The sequence below is a fragment of the Notolepis coatsorum genome (genome assembly GCF_963971535.1).
Source record: "Notolepis coatsorum genome assembly, chromosome: 12".
NCBI classification, from domain to species: domain Eukaryota; kingdom Metazoa; phylum Chordata; class Actinopteri; order Aulopiformes; family Paralepididae; genus Notolepis; species Notolepis coatsorum.
In genome coordinates, this window is record NC_140176.1 from 19,562,975 (window position 1) to 19,582,748 (window position 19,774).

Below are 19,774 nucleotides of genomic sequence, written 5' to 3' on the forward strand. Positions count from 1 at the left end.
CTAGTTGGTTATTGAGTAATTTCCAAAGTTCACGTGGTTTGTTTTTGTTTTCCTCGGTTTTGTCATTGATGAATTTTTTTTTTGCTGTTTTGATCATGGAGTTTACATTATTTCTTAGTCTGTTTCTTTCCAGTTTGAGTTCAGTCACGTGGGCTTGGAGTTCACTGCTCGTGCTTATGGTAAGCAGTGGTGCAGTGGCAAATTGACAGTAGGTCAAACGCTCCACGCGCGTGCGCGTGCGCACGTGCGCGCGCATGCACAGTTTTTTTTGGCTGCTCTCGTCCTGCAGCTGGATACTATTGCCTCACAGCGCGGCCGTCAGCTCTGCGGCTCCGCTGGCTCTGCGGCTCTGCAGCTGCATGCTTCTCCGGGAGTCCGGTTGGATAATGCCATGTAAAAAGCGATTGCGCGTACTTCAGCCTCAGTGAGTGAGGTATCACCGAGTGATACCGAGTGATACCAGCACTGCAACACTGTAAGCTTTGACTGACTTTTACGAAACTCAGAGCATTTTTTGTCTCTGGTTTTCATAGCGGTCAGTATTTCAGCGTGCATCCACGGCTCCGCGCAATCTTTTACCCTGGTGGTTCTTAGGGGGGCCATGTTGTTTAGTATCGTTGAAAATTTGGTTTTGAAGCCAAGCCATGTTTCTTCAACCAGTGTACCATTGAGCTCATCTGACCAGTCCAGACCCTCCAGTTCAAGGTTAAAGGCCTCGCTAGAGTAGGTTTTGAGGTCTCTAGATGTGACTGTTTTGTGACAGCCAGCCTTTTGTTTTAGCTTTTTGCGCGTACAGAATATCATATAATGATCACTTAACCCGCATGCTATAACCCCTTTATTGGCGATCTTGGACTTGTCAGAGGTCAGGATGAGGTCAATGGTAGTCTGAGTTGACACACACACGTGTGGGTTGTGTGATTAGCTGGCTGAGGCCGTGCAGATCACAAAACCTATTGTAGGATTTGAAGACGGCTTTACGGCAGGTTAGTCATCCATAGGCGTTTATGGCGCTTTTGGTATTGCTGCCTGACTGCAATCGGCTGCTCTATTCAGGATATGCTCTTGTTTTATTAGATACGGAATTAACCAACGGCCTGGCCAATGAACAAGAGTTATATTTTGTCCGTATTATTATTGTCCCTGTGTCGTGTGCTGTCGTGTAACGTCGAAGACCACGGTGGAAGTAAGTGTTTTTACTCATTTAAATGTCAGGTCATAAACGAGGAGATCCCATTCAACTCGATGTCGGCCGAAAGGAAAGTTTCCACACTTCTCACCAATGTGCATCCACGCGCTACACAGTGACGTCGAGACCCTTCCTAAGAGTTAACGTCCATCATCCTCATCGGAGTGTACATTCCACCACACGCGAACACTGGGGTCGCACTTTCAAAACTTCACGACGAGGTAAACAAACTCAAGACAGCTAATGTTGACGCTGCCATTTTGGTCTTGGGGGATTTCAACAGCGCGCGTCTTAAAACGGTGCTGCCGAATTTCTATCAGCATGTGACCTGTCCCACCAGAGGCGAGAACATATTAGACCATGTATACTCGCAATTTAAGAATGGGTACAAGTCACAGGCTCTTAGTCCATTCGGTAAAAGCGATCACGCCGCCATTTTTCTTTTGCCTAAGTACAAACAGAGTCTCAAGCGAACGCCGGTGGTCTCGCGAGAGGTTAAGCGTTGGGCCGTGACGTCAGTGGAGTCACTCCAAGCAGTGCTGGGAAGCACAGAATGGAGTGTATTCCGTGATAACACAGCCAATATTAACGAATACACCGAAACGGTGATTGACTATGTCTGTACTCAGGTAGAAGTAATAATCCCCACCACCAAAATTAATATCTACCCAAATCAAAAGCCCTGGGTAGACAAATCCGTCCGTGAGGCTCTGAAAGTGCGCACAACAGCATACAACACCGGGCTGGTGACAGGCAACATGGAAGAACACAAGATGGCAAGATACAACGTCAGGAGAGCAGTAATAGAGGCAAAACGGCGTTACAGGGATAAAGTTGAACTTCAGTTTGAACAGGCTGACTCTAGAGGCATGTGGCAGGGCCTCAGAACAATGACAGACTACAAAGGAACCCCCCTCAAACTGAACAGTGACATCTCCTTAGCAAATGATCTCAACTCCTTCTATGCGAGGTTTGAGGCTGTGAATAACAACACCAGCCTACAAACCACGGCAATGGGGGGGGGGGGTCTGCTGATGGAGACTCAGTGTTCAGGGTAACAGAGCATGAGGTGAGACGGATCTTTAAAAAAGTGGATATCAGGAAGGCAGCAGGACCGGACGGCATCCCCGGCCGCGTCCTAAAAGTCTGTGCCGACCAACTGGCCCCGGTATTCACTGACATCTTCAACCTGTCCTTGGAACAGGCCGTCATCCCCACCTGTCTGAAGAAGTCCACCATCATCCCTGTACCCAAAAAATCTACGCCCGCTTGCCTCAACGACTACCGCCCTGTAGCCCTCACCTCCATAGCCATGAAGTGCTTTGAGAAGCTAGTGAAGGGCTACATCTGTTCCTCCCTCCCCATCAACCTGGACCCTCTGCAATTTGCATATCGCCCCAACAGGTCCACGGAGGACGCCATAGCCCATGTGCTGCACACAGCAGCATCACATCTGGACAAGAGGCAGGGGAACTATGTGAGAATGCTGTTCATCGACTACAGCTCAGCATTCAATACCATAGTCCCCTCCAAACTCATAGCCAAGCTCAGGGACCTGGGCTTGAACTATGACCTGTGCCAGTGGGTCCTGGACTTCCTGACGGGCAGACCCCAGGTGGTAAGAGCCGGCAACTGCACCTCCTCATCCATCACGCTCAACATAGGGGCCCCCCAGGGCTGTGTTCTGAGCCCCCTCCTCTACTCCCTGTACACACATGACTGCGTAGCACAGCGGAACAACAACACCATCATCAAATTTGCTGATGACACAGTAGTGGTGGGCCTGATCTCTGCCAACGACGAAAGGGCCTACCTGGAAGAGGTAGAGAACCTGTCACAGTGGTGTCAGGAGAACTGCCTCTCCCTGAACGTCAGCAAAACAAAAGAGATGATTGTGGACTTCAGGAGGTCGGGGGTCAAGGACTACAGCCCCCTCAGCATCGACGGGGCACCAGTTGAGAGAGTGAACAGTTTCAAGTACCTCGGAGCCCACATATCCGAGGACTTGACATGGACCACACACATTGACAGTGTTGTGAAGAAGGCACGACAACGCCTCTACTTCCTCAGGCGCCTAAGGAAGTTCCAAGTCAGTCAGAAGATCCTTAGGAACTTCTACTCATGTACAATAGAGAGCATCCTGACCGGCAACATCACCTCCTGGTTTGGGAATAGCACTGCACAAGACCGTAGCAGACTACAAAGAGTGACACGTTCAGCCGAACGCACAATTAGAGGGGGGCTTCCCACCCTCCAGAACATTTACAACAAGCGGTGCAAGGGGAAGGCTAAGAGAATTATTAAGGACTCGAGCCACCCGAACAACTGCCTCTTTGAACTGCTGCCGTCAGGCAAGCGATACCGGAGTCTTATGGCGAGCACAGAAAGACTCAGAAGGAGCTTCTATCCCCAGGCCATCAGGCTGCTAAACGAACAATAATCGCTAAACGAACAATAATCACTATGCAACAACCATCAAATGCACACAGCACACACACCCACACGCACACACTCACTCAAACAAACAACACACTGCAGCACCCACTCTCCACACTTTAGATCACACAAACACACTTACACTTTATATTTATTGATAAAGGATTTGCACTACAACTCGTACACCTACTGTGAATTGTACCTAAACTGCACCTCGTCCATTTATGCCTTGCACTATATAGTATTGTATATTAGTACACTGCACAGTATTGTATATTGTATGGTAACTACGTCTACGAACATTGTACATATGTCTAAACTGAACACTGTGACCTCTTTTTTTACTTCTAATTTTTACTATGTCTTTATTTCATACTTATCTTGTCATGCACAGTCTCTGGAGCGCAACAGTAAGAAGCATTTTGTACAAAAGTATTCTGTACTTCTGTATGACAACTATTAAAGAAACTTGAAACTTGAAACTTGAAACTTGAAGAAGTCCTTGGATAGAATGCGGAAGCGGGCTTTAGGGCTGGGCGTGTCCAGAGCTGGGCGTGTCCTCGTGCAAACACTGGGCGTAAATACAGCGCTAGAGATGACACAGTATTGAACATTGAACGGCAAGGAGGACAATCAATATCTTTCGTACAGTAAGTAGCCAATTACTATTATGAACGAACGTGTCTCTCTCTTTCGCTCATTGAACGTAGGCTGATATAATGTAGGCTGTAATTGGCAACACGTTGTTGCCCTATTATTATGTTCTCTTATCATCTCGAAAATAAACAAGTGAAACAAATAGTTTGAAGTTGCCAAAAGCAATTCGCTTTAGATACTATCATAGCTATAGACAACACGGCATATTTGTTAAGTTAGAATTGCAATATACATGCCTATCTGCTGTGTGTCAGTGACAAGATATGCTGCCTACCTTCCTTTCCAAGCTGTTTGCTTGATTGATTGAACACTTTAATTAACAGATTGCAGAATGGGTACAGTACAGTACAGCACAAATGAGCACACGCAATGGGAATTATACAATTTAAATCGAAATTAGCCGAAACATTGAAAATATCCCAGGACCTGGAAGAGTTCTTCTCTGCAGAGCAGAGAAAGACTTTCGTCTTGTTTACAACAGGGTCCCCCATTTTCAATTCATAATTACATTTCTGACATACACAACATACATACAGATATACAAATCGAATCTAATCATCTAATCTAATCATGACATTTATGAGTCTGACATACATGACATACAGATATACAGTACTGTTACATTTGTGGCATACACGATTTGCAAATATACAGTACTGTTAAACAGAGATCCTAACAGTAAATATATACATACGAGGGGGAGGGCAATGTACATTAGGAGGGGGTGGGCGGGTGTTTGGACATTTACGGGGGCCAGTTTCGAATTGCAGCCTCCCGTAGGTGCTCTTTGAGAGTGGTTTTGAAGGTGGGTAGGGATTCACCTTTTTTACCACCGTGGGTAGGGCGTTCCACATAGATGTGGCATAACAATGGGATTGGGAATGAGTATTTTAAAGTAATTTTTTCATCATTGGCAACTAATTATTTTGTCTTTTACTTTCAAATACAGTTAAACTAACTTACTCTAACCTAATACATTGGGGGAAAAAAGCTAACGAAGCACTCGCCTACCACCGCAGAGACTATAGGATCGAATCCAGCTGTCAGCAGTACCTCCGGCTTGGTCAGTCGTCCCTATAACACAATTGGCAGTGTTAGCGGGTGGGAAGCCGGTGGGGTATGTTTAGGTGTCCTGGTCGTTGTAAACTGCGACTCCTACTGGTCGGTTGGGGTGCCTGTTCAGCAGGGAGGGGATCGGGGGGGAAATAGCGCAAACCTCCGCGCGCGTTACGTTCCCCCAGTGAAACTCCTCGCTGTCGGGTGAAAAGAAGCGGTTGGCGACTCCACATCGGAGGAGGCATGTGGTAGTTCTACACCCTCCCCAGGCCGTGCAACAACCAGGAAGGGAATTGGCATAACGACTAAATTGGGATGGGTTAAAAATACAGAAAGCCCAAAAATAAATAGAATATAAAAAAGAAATATGGACAGTGCAGATCGAGAAACATCAAAATGTTAGCTAGATATTAGCCCATCAGTCCTTTGCAATTTTTTTTCAATATACGAGTTATGCGCTGTGTGAGCCAGTCGAAGGCTTTGTTACTTTTTGGATGATTTTGGATTGTGGTTGAACAGAAGAAATGGAACATATTTTGGAACAAAAGGTGCGCTGACAGTCTGACACTGATGATATTAACTACTTATGTGTCCAAATTTGGTATTGAATGGCACAGTGTTTTCCGATACTCTATAGTATTGAAGCATACCAATAAAATATAGAATTCCGATACTCAGCCCTACATACATGGGGCGGCAGTGGCTCAGGAGGTAGAGGAGTATGTGTCCTTGAGCAAGACACTGAACCCCTCTGCTCCCAATGTGCAGGTTGGCACCTGCATCTTACATGGTTGCCTCCGCCGTCGGTGTGTGAATGTGTGAGTGAATAGGTGAATATGAGGCAAGTTGTAAAGCAGTTTGGATAGAAGCACTATGACATCATGGGACAAAGTAGATGCAATTTCAACTGACGTCTTTTTTACATTTTTCAGGCACAATGGCGTCATCAAGCCCACTGTCGGAGGCCAACGCCTGCTTCTCTCTGGCTTTGTTCAAAGAGCTGAATGCAAAGGACAAGACGGGCAATGTCTTCTATTCTCCACTTAGCATCTCCTCAGCCCTGGCCATGGTGCTGCTGGGAGCCAGGGGCAACACAGCTACACAGATGGAAGAGGTGACTATACTACAAGGCCATAACACATGCTAGGCTAGGGGTTTAAAACACATATAGTAGGGCTAGGTGTTTACATGCATATAGTAGGGCTAGGTGTTTACACACATATAGTAGGGCTAGGTGTTTACACACATATAGTAGGGCTAGGTGTTTACACACATATAGTAGGGCTAGGTGTTTACACACATATAGTAGGGCTAGGTGTTTACACACGTATAGTAGGGCTAGGTGTACTGTTTACACACATATAGTAGGGCTAGGTGTTTAAAACACATATAGTAGGGCTAGGTGTTTACACACGTATAGTAGGGCTAGGTGTTTACACACATATAGTAGGGCTAGGTGTTTACACACATATAGTAGGGCTAGGTGTTTACACACATATACATGCATTAAAGCGTTCCGTCTCCAGACGGATTTCAGTATTTTTTAATTTTTTTTCCGTCAATTTGATTTGGAGTCTGACGGAATTGGCTACCTGGTATAATATGATTTGTAGATGCGTAGGGCATTTTGACCATTCTAACCAATCAAACGTGAGCTTGATGCACACACGCTGCTCACAGTGCCCTCCCCCTCACAGACCTGTCTTGTCACAGACCCGTATCATTTGCACCGAAGATAGCAAGCGTGCAGGTCCTCTTTTAACACCACTGAAGCATTAAACAATGGCCCAGTAAACTATTCACTTTAGTTTACTACACGAGGCGTTTTCTAACGTTATCTAGCTGGCTAGCTGATAGCTCATAACATAATTGAAATTCGTTTTTGAAGCTGTGGCTAACGTTAGCTAGCTACCGATCTTCGGGTGGCTAACGTTACTGTAACTGTAGCTTGCTAATACGGGCTGTCCTGGCTGGCTAACTTTTACTTTGCAATGGAGTGGAGCTAACTAACTGTACAAATCGATGTGATTGGCTGAGACTGTATTTTGTACGGTTGGCTGCCTGGCTGTTGTGGATTTGGGTAGCCAGCTAGCAGCTAACATCAACTTAACGTCAACACTCTGTTGACACTCTGAGCGAGTTTGCCGACAGCAATGTAACAAACAATATGGTCCGTGCGGAACCATTATCCCCAACACATAGTTATTAGCTAACGTCAGCATAATAACGTTAATGGAAGGAGTAAGCTGGCCACTAAAAAGAAAACACACAGTGTTCTCAGACGAAAAGGATGAGCGGCACCACCCAACAAAAGAAAGTGTCGAGAGGAATGGAAGTTTGAAGATAGCAGTATTTCAAGAGACTGGCTAGGCTACAGTATGATGCAGGGACTGTAGACGGTGGTGAGTTGTTAACTTGTTCCGTGTTCCGCAACTATGTCAAAAAGAAAAACAGAAACAACACATTTGTCATTGTCGTGTTACTTCACAGTACAAATATCAACATCACACAGGTGTATCTATAGACGGTCTCCTCCCCACTGTATATTCTCTCCATGTATGTATCTTTTTTCTCCCACCCACCCTAATGTACAGTCTCCTCCCCATCATAATGTATATAATCTCTGTTAGGATCTATGGGTAACAGTACTCTATATTTGCATATCGTATATGTCACAAATGTAACATTACTATATACCTGCAATCTTATATTAACCTATATATCCTATATAACCTATATATCTGCAATCATTACTATATACCTGCAATCCTAAACCTATATATCCTATATAACCTATATATCTGCAATCTGTTAAATATTGATTGATTGTTATAACAGATTGCAGAATGGGTACAATACAGTACAGCTCAATACAATTGAAGGGGGTGCAGACCAGAGAAAGACTTTCCTCTTGTTTACATCAGGGTCCCCCATTTTCAATTCATCATAACATATATGACATACATGACATACAGATAGATAATACTGCTACATCTATACATTTATGATTATGACATACCAGATTTACAAATACAGTATTGTTTGTGAAATACAATAGAGTCTAAAAAAGAGAGTATATACATTTGATGAAGAAACTGTACATTGGAGGAGGTTGGGTAGGTTGGGTGGAGGGGGGGGGGACTGTACATTGGAGGTGGTTGGGGGGAGGGTTGGGTAGGCGGGGTGGGGGGGTAACTGTACATTGGATTATCGACTAAACCGAAACAAGTAGGCTCCCTTAAAACGCCAACGCTATTAAAAAGAAATACAGTGGAGGTTAAAATAAGAATATGACTTGGCCTGAAAAAAAGTTCAGTCAGGAGATTTTATTTTTGCTTTAATCCCTGCATATAGTAGGGCTAGGTGTTTACACACATATAGTAGGGCTAGGTGTTTAAAACACATATAGTAGGGCTAGGTGTTTAAAACACATATAGTAGGGTAGGGGTGAGCGATATATCGAGTATACTCGATGTATCGCGGATTGTTCTACCCGAGATGTAGTACTGTACTATATCGCGAACATCGAGTATTTAGTTTATATGGCGCCGCCCGCGGCCGAGAGACACTCGCAGTGCTTTCCTCGAGAAGGGACGGCGGAGCTATAGGCTAACGTTAGTGTAGTCAGGGCTGTACAGTGCGATATAATGTTGCGGTTGTAATTTCATTAGACAGACCAGCGCGGACCTTTAATAACATGTAATTTAATTGATACGAGCAATGAGCTAACGGTAGCTGCTAACCAAGGTATCCATTAGGATTATGCTAAGCTAACTAGCGATAGCTGCTAACCCTGGTAAACGGTCAAAGCGGACTCCACAAGACTAGTTCCATTCGTGAGGAAATGGGGTGGGTTATATTGACAACGCTTGACAACAGCAGTTTAAACATAACTTCATATTTATTAGTTATTCGTTTCTGTATATCATTCAATTTCCATCTCCGTGTGTCTCCATCTCCATCTCTTCCTGTTTACATTCGAGTGTGACGTTATCACCTACGGCAGCTTAGACCAGTGGTTCTCAACCTGGTACTTGGGCCCCCTGCTGGTGGTACTTGAAAAAAAAAGATATTATAATTTTTTTCTTAATTTTTTTCTTTTTTGTCTGCAGTCAGGTCACTGAACTTAGAAGCAGGCAGGCCTGGAGAAGCCATCTGGCATACTGGGCATTTGCCCGGTGGGCCGACGCATATGTGGGCTGTTATGATTAAAAAAAAAAAAAAAAAAAACTGACACTGGGCTGGCCCAATCATATATATCTTACTAAGCACCCCCCCCCCCGCCAGTCGTGCAGGTACATGACTGAGAGGGGGGCTGGTACATGACTGAGATGGGGCTGGTACATGATTGAGAGGGGGCTGGCGTGTGTGTGTGTGTGTGTGTGTGTGTGTGTGTGTGTGTGTGTGTGTGTGTGTGTGTGTGTGTGTGTGTGTGTGTGTGTGTGTGTGTGTGTGTGTGTGTGTGTGTGTGTGTGTGTGTGTGTGTGTGTGTGTGTGTGTGTGTGTGTGTGTGTGTGTGTGTGTGTGTCAGAGAGAGAGAGAGAGAGAGAGAGAAATAAAGCCTCAACAAAGAGTTGGAACAGCATGTACAGAATATAGATATGATGTCAGTCTGAATCAGAGCATTCTCTGCCTCATTGAACTCTGAATCATCAGGTTCCAATGAACCCTCAAATTCTGAGAATGGGAGTAGTCACCACTCACCAACTTCCCCATCTTCTCCCCCATCTTCACCCCCGCACTTTCTATTTGACCCATGACTTCTCAGCAGAGCCCAGACAAAACTTCCCTTTTGCTATAAACTCTGCTATAAACTCCAATCTTTTGCTGTTGACACTTCTTCAACCATTATCTGAAATGAAAAAGAAAATGAAAAAGTCTAACCCTAACTAACCTTACTGTCATGGACTTGTCCTAATATACTAACCCAGTGGTTCTCAACCTGTGGTACGTGTACCACGGGTGGTACTTGGGCCCCCTGCTGGTGGTACTTGAAAAAAAAAGATATTATAATTTTTTTCTTAATTTTTTTCTTTTTTGTCTGCAGTCAGGTCACTGAACTTAGAAGCAGGCAGGCCTGGAGTAGCCATCTGGCATACTGGGCATTTGCAATTGTCAGGCGTTTTATGCTAAATGTGGGGTATGCTTGGGGATATATAAAATGTTATACACTGTTATCTTCATTTTAAGGGTAAATAGGTTGTGCGGCTCCCTGAGCATTTTATTTTGTGGGACGGGGAAAAGTGGCTCTTTTAATAGTAAAGGTTGCTGACCCCTGCTCTAGACCTAGTCCTTACACTGGACACAGTCTGCGAGTACAGGAGCAGTTGTTAAACTGGTTTAACCAAGCATTCATGGTTACACATACCACAGTCTATAGCCTTTTTCTGCCCTTAACCCCCCCCCCCACCCCCGCTGCCATTTCCGCCACCAGGTGCTCTGTTTCATAAAAAAAAGGCAGGGGAGGCGGGACAGAGAGGAGCAGGGCCGTGTGGGAGCGGAGCGGCGCAGCAGATGCAGATGCAGCAACAGACGGACATGCGCCTCCCGCCACACCTGTTGAAGGTGGTAACTGAGTACTGCAGTAAAGACTAACTAACTAACAACCAGGAGGTCAAAGGGCGTTTCACCGATGACGCCTGGGGGCGCGTGGTGGTTGAAAGGAGCTTTTAGTCGAGAACGTGACAACGACGAGGGGTTAAAGGTGGTCCCGGGTGGAATCTCGCATGTTCTCTCGCTCCCTCGCTTGTCTTCACGCCTCCTTGATTAGTGTCAAACGAGGAGGCAAGGGAGGACTAACACGCATCTCTCCTTTTCTGTGCTCCGGAGTGGGACTTTCCAAGGTTTCTAATGTAACACGATCTAGTGTTTCCAGGGTTATAATGTAACGTGCTACAGTCTTGTTATGTTCTTGTTGCACGTTTACTACTTCCTATCCATTTTTGATGAGCATCTGTCTTCAAAACAGAAGCAACAGGAGTGGGTGGTTGCACACAGGACGGGGCATTATTTTCACATTTGACCTCGCCAACAAAACAGTCAAATCAGACCAGTCTATATCATGAAAAAAAAATGATGACTTGAATATTATTATTCTATTTAATAAAGAAGCATGTTGTCTGATACATAAGTGTCTGATGCAAACACACTCTCCTGAATTCTGGTGTTGAAACCGACAGTGTGGTGTTAAGTATCTAGGCTCCACTGTGCTCTGTGCACAAATGTGTTCCCTCTTCATATTCCTGTCTTGGGTTAGACTTGCAGGGCTGGTGTTCTCTGGTGTGCTGATGAACCACATGGGCTATAGTTCAGAGTTGCTCCTATAGGACATCCTAACCCAAGACTACACGTCGGAATCGGTTCAATACATTTCTGCAACGTTGTGGTGTTTGTAACTTCTGTCTCCTCTGATGGTCCACAGTCGCTGCACCTCCACAAGTCCAAGGAAGACATCCATGTGAGCTTCGGCAGTTTGATGGGTGACCTGAACAAGCCTGGTGCTCCGTACTCCCTCAGCCTGGCCAACAGACTGTATGGACAGCAGTCCTTTGACTTTGTTCAGGTGTGTGTGTGTGTGTGTGTGAGTGTATCGGGGGTCCCCCTCATCCTGGAAATTCAGAGACTAGATTTCCAGTCATGAAATATTTTATTGTATTTTCTCCTCACTCATATCGCCTATATAAACGTAGGTGTTACAAAGGATCAGATTAAACCGAATATATATATTTATTGATTGATATATATTGCATAGTATTTGTATATCGTTTGATATCCCTTGTATATTCCTTGTACATATACACGGAATATCCCTTTAGCCCAGACCATAATGTTTCATTCTCCTATTGGACAGCGGTCCACAGGCGCCAGAGCCATGCCTCCGGAGTCAGGTTCAAAGTCACCGTCAAGACATGTCTGGACATGCCCGGCCTTGCCCAGGGCTACGAGACAGAAATGAGGTTGGCACTAGTTTGTTCGCCGTGCATATAAATATGGCGCAGGTGAATACAGAAGCACTTAGTCAGAAATCAGAGTTACCCAATAAGTTGAAGCCTCACCCACGATACTTCGTGCGGTGAAGTATGGCCTGTTTGGCCCCAAAATAGAGCATTGAGACCGCGTGCGAATTAATAACTGAATTGTCAGAGTTTGGCGCTATACCGTCGAGTGCGACATATTTCTATTAAGTCAGTAATAGTCTATTTGTGTATAGTGTATCGTGCGGCTAAAGTTCTACAGTGACCAGCATCACCAACGCTTCCTCGTATCAGCTAGAGTGCTTATCCAGGCTGGGCTGCTTTCATGGCGCTTTCACCCGAGGAGACCTAGACGAGAACCGTGTGGACATGTTCACTGGATTAATCTACCCGACGACTACATAGCCCTTTGCGGCTGGATTATATTTGCTTTGGTCCTGTGATTTATGGAGCGGAGAATCGCCGACGCCTACACGTGTTGGATTTACCCTGTGAGGAGACCACGTCGAGTCTGCGCCTCAGAGAGCCTGAGGCCGGCTAGCTTTCTTCACTGTGGAGCTACAGTCTACGGAGAACAGCTGTATTCGTCTGTGGATCAAGAGACTATTGCACCGTCTCCTGTACTTGGAGTCTCCTTAGTCATCGTTGACCAGACTCTCTACTACCGACAGATCCTCTACCCCTGCTGGCTTACAACCGGGGGGACCCTTCCAGTATCTCCCGCTATATATTACTAGTGTACCATAGATATAATTCCCTAAGATTCAGGTTGTATAATTACCTCCTGCGTAACCAGAGAATGGACATTCATTATTGATTTGCCTACGCACATTCCTTTGCCTTATAAGCGCATCCAAAGTATAATAGAGAAGTATATTATGTACCTTTTGCTGCAATAAATACTTGATTATACCTTTGTGTGGAACCGATTCAATGTGGGAAGTGTTCATCATATTTATATATCATGTACTGTATGGCCAGTAATTAAAGTACATAAAGCGGTAGTGGTTTAATGATACCATACTTATCAATACAGTCAGGGAATTGTACCCCTCAGTTACAATTGGTCCTTCGAGCCGGAGGGTAACTAGCGTAATATTAATATAGTGGTATTAATATTGACATGGCCTATGATGAACACTCCACAAAACGGTTCTCCTAAAGTAGATCGCCCGCAGCGTAGACGGCAGACACCTCAGTACTTAGAGGATTACGTTGCCAATATACTACCTAGCTTTCTACAGACGGTAAACGCGGAAAAAGTAGATAGTAAAATTATGTCCGACCCTATCGACCAGGCTACCCCGCCAATAGAGGCCCTAGTGGGTTCTAACGTAACTGACCAAGCTCACGGTAGGGACCAGGAGGGACCCGACATGACTTTACCCCCCGCCAAGACCGAAGAAGTAGTCCCCGGAGAGCTCCAGGATAAAGACAGCCCTCCAGGGATGGAACTCTACCCGCTACAAGAAGAGGAGAGCACCCCGGAGATGGATCTCCAGGACTCGCCACAGGAGAACAGATCTCCAACGAGTACTGCCAGGAGCGGATCACCTCAACCAGCGTCTTCCCCCAGCGAGGCGGACAAGATGCTGGCACAGGCATTCCTCGCCAGCCTAGCAGCCTCAACAGAGCGCGATCGACTCCAAGCACAGACGCTTAGTGAGCGCGAACATTCTTCCATGGAAAGAGAACGCCTTCAAGCGCAGCAACGGAGCGACGAAGATCGTATACGTCTAGAGATTAGACGCCTTCAGACGGAAGAGAATATGGTAAGGGACCGGGCCGAAGCCCAGCGCGCCGCCGCCGAAGCCCAGCGCGCCGCCGCCGAAGCCCAGCGCGCCGCTGCCGGTGCCCAAAGAGAAGCAGAGCGCGACCTCGCTCTCACCAAGCGCGAAGCCGAGCGCGACCGATTACAAGCGCGGATAATGGAGCAGCTGATCACCAGGGCAACACCCCCTCCCTCTGCACAGGGTTCCAGGGCCTCGTCAAGACAAGGGTCAAGGGCACCCTCCCCTACCCGATCAAGCGACCCTGAGCCCAACCACCAGAGAGAGCCTATACCCCCCTCCGAACCCCTTCCCCGACCAATCCAAGTGAGACCCAGCTACAAGGAAGAAACGGTCTACACCGCGGAGAGGCTAAATAGACGACTACAGGATCTAGAGGACCTGCCAGAGGAAGAAGAAGAGGGAGAGGAGGAGAATCAAGCCCGACAGCAGCACAGTACTCCACAGGACCAGGAGGTCCAGTACAGCCCAGGCTCTACCCCCGCGGCTCTGCGCTACAGACCCCCGACTCAATTCACGGGTGAGCTTGACGCACGACCAGCCCCGAGGAACATCACCTGGATACGCGGGCCATGGTACCCAGCAGGTACCAGCCCACCAAGAGGCGTAAGAGGAGACTCGCCTAGGAGGCCTCTCTTCCAACGCTCACCGATGTGCCAGCCATCCATGGCATCATACATTGGCACACCGACGTTTCCGGACTTCACCCACGAGAACAGAGCACAGTACACGGAGCTACGAATGTGCTTAGAGACAATGATGTCCGATGTAGCTGATGAACCGTACAAGTATGCTATCCTACTGAAGCACCTCAAGGTGCCCCGAGCGCACAATATAGCGCTGGCCTATGCCACCTCTACTACCCCATACACAGCGGCTCTAGCAGCACTCGACCAAAGACATGGACGCATATGGGACTACGTAATACAAGAGATAAGGCATATTGACCGCCTACCCCCAGCCACAGACAATCGCTCACTAGATGACCTGTCTATCAAGGTACAATCCCTGGTAGGGATGCTGGGGGCGCAAAGAGAAAAGGGTATGCACGAACTGTACGCGAACTCTAATGTCGAGAGGATTTTAGAGAAGCTTCCGCCCGCCCGACAAGAGCGCTTCAGGCGGCAAAGAGACCACCGTGATCCTAACGGTCCCGAGCCATCCCTCCTAGACCTAGCCGACTTCCTGGCGAGAGAAGTCAACAGCCTACGGTTGGATACGTTCATGCGGAGCACCCCAAGCTCCAGAGAGGGACCTAGGAGAGCAAACGATGGCCGAAGATTGGTGACCGTCATGCACCAATCAGAATCAGTACCGAGCAGCAAGAACCACAGTACCCCCTCGATGAAAGAGAAGTGGAAGATGGTGTGCCCGTACTGCGAAAAGGAACACTGGTTGTCACAATGTGACACGTTCAAGAAGATGACCGCAGACGAGGTGAGTCAATGGATAAAGTCCAACCGACGCTGTTACCGATGTGCGCGCAGTCACATGGCAGCCGATTGCTGCTTAAAGAAGAGGTGTAATCGGTGTGACGGAGCCCACCTAGATGTCCTACACGACAGTAACAGAAGAAAGCCTGCACCCTCAAGCAGCACAAAGGCAAGTGTTATGTACATTGACCCCGCCAGCAGCGGGGGCGCCCGGGTGCTCTTAAAGGTGGTCCGCGTAACACTGAGTTACCAAGACAAGGTCATGGACACTTACGCCGTCCTTGACGACGGGTCAGAGAAGACCCTTCTCCTCGCGTCCGCTGCGGCCCAGCTGGGGCTGCGGGGGAGCGAAAACCAGATGACGATTCGGACAATAAGAAGAGATCTAAAGACGATAAAGGGCGAGAATGTCTCCTTCACTATCGCAGCAAGCGGGCAGCCAGAGAGACGGTATAGGATTACTAATGCTTTCACCAGCCAAGAAATAGGCCTGTCGCAGTACACCTACCCCATCGCCAAGCTGATGGATAAATATGTGCACCTGCGTCAACTACCTATACCGCTCATAGACGGTGCCACCCCGACCCTGCTGATAGGCTCCGACCATGCAGACCTCATCGTCCCGATAGACCGGGTCCACACAGGGCCCAGAGGCTGTCCTGCAGCAGTCGAGACCCGCCTAGGATGGACATTACAAGGCCCCCTCGCTAAGTCTCTTAACCGAACAGCAGCCACTAACTGCCTCCACTCCAGAGTGACAGAAGAAGACACCACCCTCCTACAGCATGTCGAGAGGCTATGGACACTAGAGACAATGCCCTTTAAGAACGAAAAGAAAGACATTCGTTCCAAGGAAGACATTTACGCTATAGCCCTCCTCGAGCAAGGGACAAAGAGAGTCAAAGTCAACGGAGTGATGAGATACGCAACTCCACTCCTGAGGCGAGAGGGTATGCCTACCTTCCACGCCCCAAAAGAAGCGACGGAGCGGTATCTATTGAACACAGAGCGGCGCCTAGCCAGAGACCCCGCTCAAGAGACGGTGTACCGCGCTGAGATTAACAAGCTAATCACAGCGGGACACATAAAGAAAATTGACATTAAAGAGGCCCATCAGACGACCGAATCATGGTACGTGCCGCACCACAAAGTCCACCACAACGGCAAGGATCGTATTGTGTTCAACTGCAGCTACCAGATCGGATCACAAAATCTGAATAAAGAGCTCTTGCCCGGCCCAACACTCGGCCCCTCTCTACTAGGCGTGTTACTACGTTTCCGCCAAGACAAGGTGGCCATCAGCGGCGACATCAAAGGGATGTTCCTGCAGGTGAGACTAGTGGAGGAGGACAAGCCCCTGCTGCGGTTCCTATGGAGAGAGAGGATCGGGGATGAGCAACCAGCCATCTATCAATGGGAAGTCCTCCCTTTCGGAACCACATGCAGCCCATGCTGTGCTACGTTTGCACTGCAAAAACACGTCGCAGAGGACCCAGCAGCTGATGAAGAGGTCCGACAAAGTGTAGGAAATAGTTTCTACGTGGACAACTGTCTGCAAAGCGTCTCGACGCCAGAAGAAGCCGAGGCCCTTCTACTCAAGCTCCGCGCCTCCCTGATCAAAGGCGGCTTTGATCTCAGGCAGTGGGCCAGCAGCGACCCGCAAGTATTGCGCAGCCGCTCCCCCGAGGACAAGGCAGCAAGCAGCGAGACCTGGATGGCGACCATCCCAGGAGAAGCCCAAGAAATGACATTAGGACTAGTCTGGCGCTTCAAAACAGACTCGCTCCATTATAAACACACACCCCTGACCAAGGAGCAGGGAAGGTCGACTGCACTACCGACCACCAGACGGAGTGTATACAGAACACTCGCCAGACAATATGACCCGTTGGGATGTATTCTACCTTACACCACCAGGGCAAAGATGATTGTAAGAGCGTTATGGGACAAGGACCAGGGCTGGGACGACCCCATACCCGAACACCTTGCATCCACATGGAGAGAGTGGGAGACGGAACTCAGCTCACTCCCAGGTGTCAACATATGCCGCAGCTACTTCCCACCCACAGTGAGGCCGGAGACGTGCCAGATGGACCTGCACGTCTTCAGCGACGCCTCCGAAGTAGCCTACGGTTCGGTGGCCTACTTGCGTGCCCGAGAGGAGGGAGGAGAAATACATACTGCTTTCATCCTGGCTCGCTCAAGAATAGCCCCACGAAAGCAACAATCTATCCCGCGTCTAGAGCTCTGCGCAGCCCTAGCAGGAGCGCGACTCGCCACGTTAATCCAACGTGAACTCACCATTCCGGTGCAAAGAACAATCTTGTGGTCAGACTCCACGACAGTACTCACATGGATCCGGTCTGATTCGTGCAGATACAAGGTCTTCGTGGGAGTCAGAGTCACAGAGATTCAAGATTTAACAGAAGTAGCAAGCTGGAGGTATGTGGACACAAAACACAACCCAGCTGACGTCATCACCCGGGGAATGTCCCTGGATGACCTCACCCGTCACAACCTATACAGTGACGGGCCAGAGTTCCTCAAGCTCCCGGAAGAAGAGTGGCCTACACCCACCCCACGGGAAGCGAGTAAAGAGGAGGCAGAAAACAAGAAATCTATTCTACTACAACGAGCCCAGAGAGACTCGTTCCCCGATGAGCTAGACTGTCTACAGGGAGCAAAGCCCGTCCCATCAGACAGCAGACTGCTCCACCTAGCCCCCGAGAGCGACGCCCATGGTCTCATCAGAGTGGGTGGTCGTCTGCGGAGAGCTCCAGACTTACCGGATGACGTCAAGTACCCGATAGTCTTAAACAGCCGACACAAGGTCACAGAGCTGATCATAAAGAAATACGACGAGGATGTGCATCACGCCGGGGCAGAGAGAGTCTTCGCGGAGATCAGACGTCGTTATTGGATACTGCAAGGGAGAGAAGCAGTGCAGCGCCTCCAGCGAACCTGTCTAGACTGTCGTAAGTGGCGAGCGCAGCCCAGTATACCCCGGATGGCTGACCTACCTCCCTGTCGCCTCCGACTCGGCGACAAGCCTTTTCACTCCACCGGTATGGACTGTTTCGGCCCGCTGTATATAAAGAAAGGAAGAGGAACCGAGAAGCGGTGGGGTATTGTATTCAAATGCATGACCACCCGAGCGATGCATATAGAACTCCTTCCAATCATGAGCACAGACTCATTCCTTATGGCCTTCCGAAGATTCACATCGCGGAAAGGCAAACCGTCTATATTATTGTCTGATCACGGGACAAACTTCAAAGGCGGAGAAAGAGAGCTGAGAGAGAGCTTCCAAGCTATGGGCCCAGAACTTAAGACCCACCTCGCTCCATCCCAGATTGACTTCCAGTTTAATCCCCCGAACGCACCTCACTTCGGTGGAACTTGGGAACGAGAAGTACGTTCAATAAAGACAGCCCTGTACGCCGTGCTTGGGGCCCAGACCGTGGCGGAAGAAGTCCTAATGACAGTCCTCACGGAGATCGAGGGAGTATTGAACTCAAAGCCCCTCGGCTACGTCTCAAGTGATGTAGCAGATGTCGACCCAGTCACCCCCAACACACTCTTGATTGGGCGGCTGGACCCCACGCTACCACAGACAATGTACAGGCCTGAAGAAGCGAACGGCCGAAGAATGTGGAGGTACAGTCAAGTATTGGCTGACAAGTTTTGGAACAGCTTCCTACTCCACTATCTACCGTCTCTACAGACCCGCCAGAAATGGGTGAAAGAGAGAGACAATTTGACAGAAGGAACAGTCGTCATGATTATCGACCAGTCACTACCCCGAGCTATGTGGCCGGCTGGCCGCGTAAGCAAAGTGATCACCGGTGCCGACGGAAAGGTCCGAGCAGCCGAAGTGCTCGTCCAAGGACGGATCTACACCCGACCCGTGGCGAGGCTAATAGAACTGCCAAGGCTCCCCGATACTATCGATGACGACCATGACCCCATGACTTTGTGAACTGCCCGACCCCTCACAACAGACATTGAGTAGTGGACAGTGCGGTTAATCTGTCTCTGCTTAGCTAATTAGGTGGGACTAATTAGGAGGCGGCTGTTACAAAGGATCAGATTAAACCGAATATATATATTTATTGATTGATATATATTGCATAGTATTTGTATATCGTTTGATATCCCTTGTATATTCCTTGTACATATACACGGAATATCCCTTTAGCCCAGACCATAATATTTCATTCTCCTATTGGACAGCGGTCC

The 19,774-nt window shown here is 48.1% G+C and overlaps 1 protein-coding gene across 3 annotated transcripts in view; it reads left to right on the top strand.

The window, feature by feature from the left end:
- The first annotated feature begins 4,195 nt into the window (after positions 1-4,195).
- The window catches only part of LOC311238272 (leukocyte elastase inhibitor-like), a 31,417-nt gene continuing 15,838 nt past the window's right edge, over positions 4,196-19,774 (top strand). The window contains exons 1-3 of one of the 3 annotated variants that reach the window (XM_084326291.1): positions 4,196-4,275; positions 6,271-6,452; positions 11,760-11,900. In XM_084326291.1, coding sequence (XP_084182417.1) covers positions 6,276-6,452; positions 11,760-11,900 — 318 coding nt within the window. In that variant the 5' untranslated portion in view covers positions 4,196-4,275; positions 6,271-6,275. Of the gene's footprint in view, positions 4,276-6,097; positions 6,180-6,270; positions 6,453-10,772; positions 10,904-11,759; positions 11,901-19,774 lie in introns of those variants that run through there. The other 2 variants (XM_084326292.1, XM_084326293.1) reach the window with 2 other exon arrangements.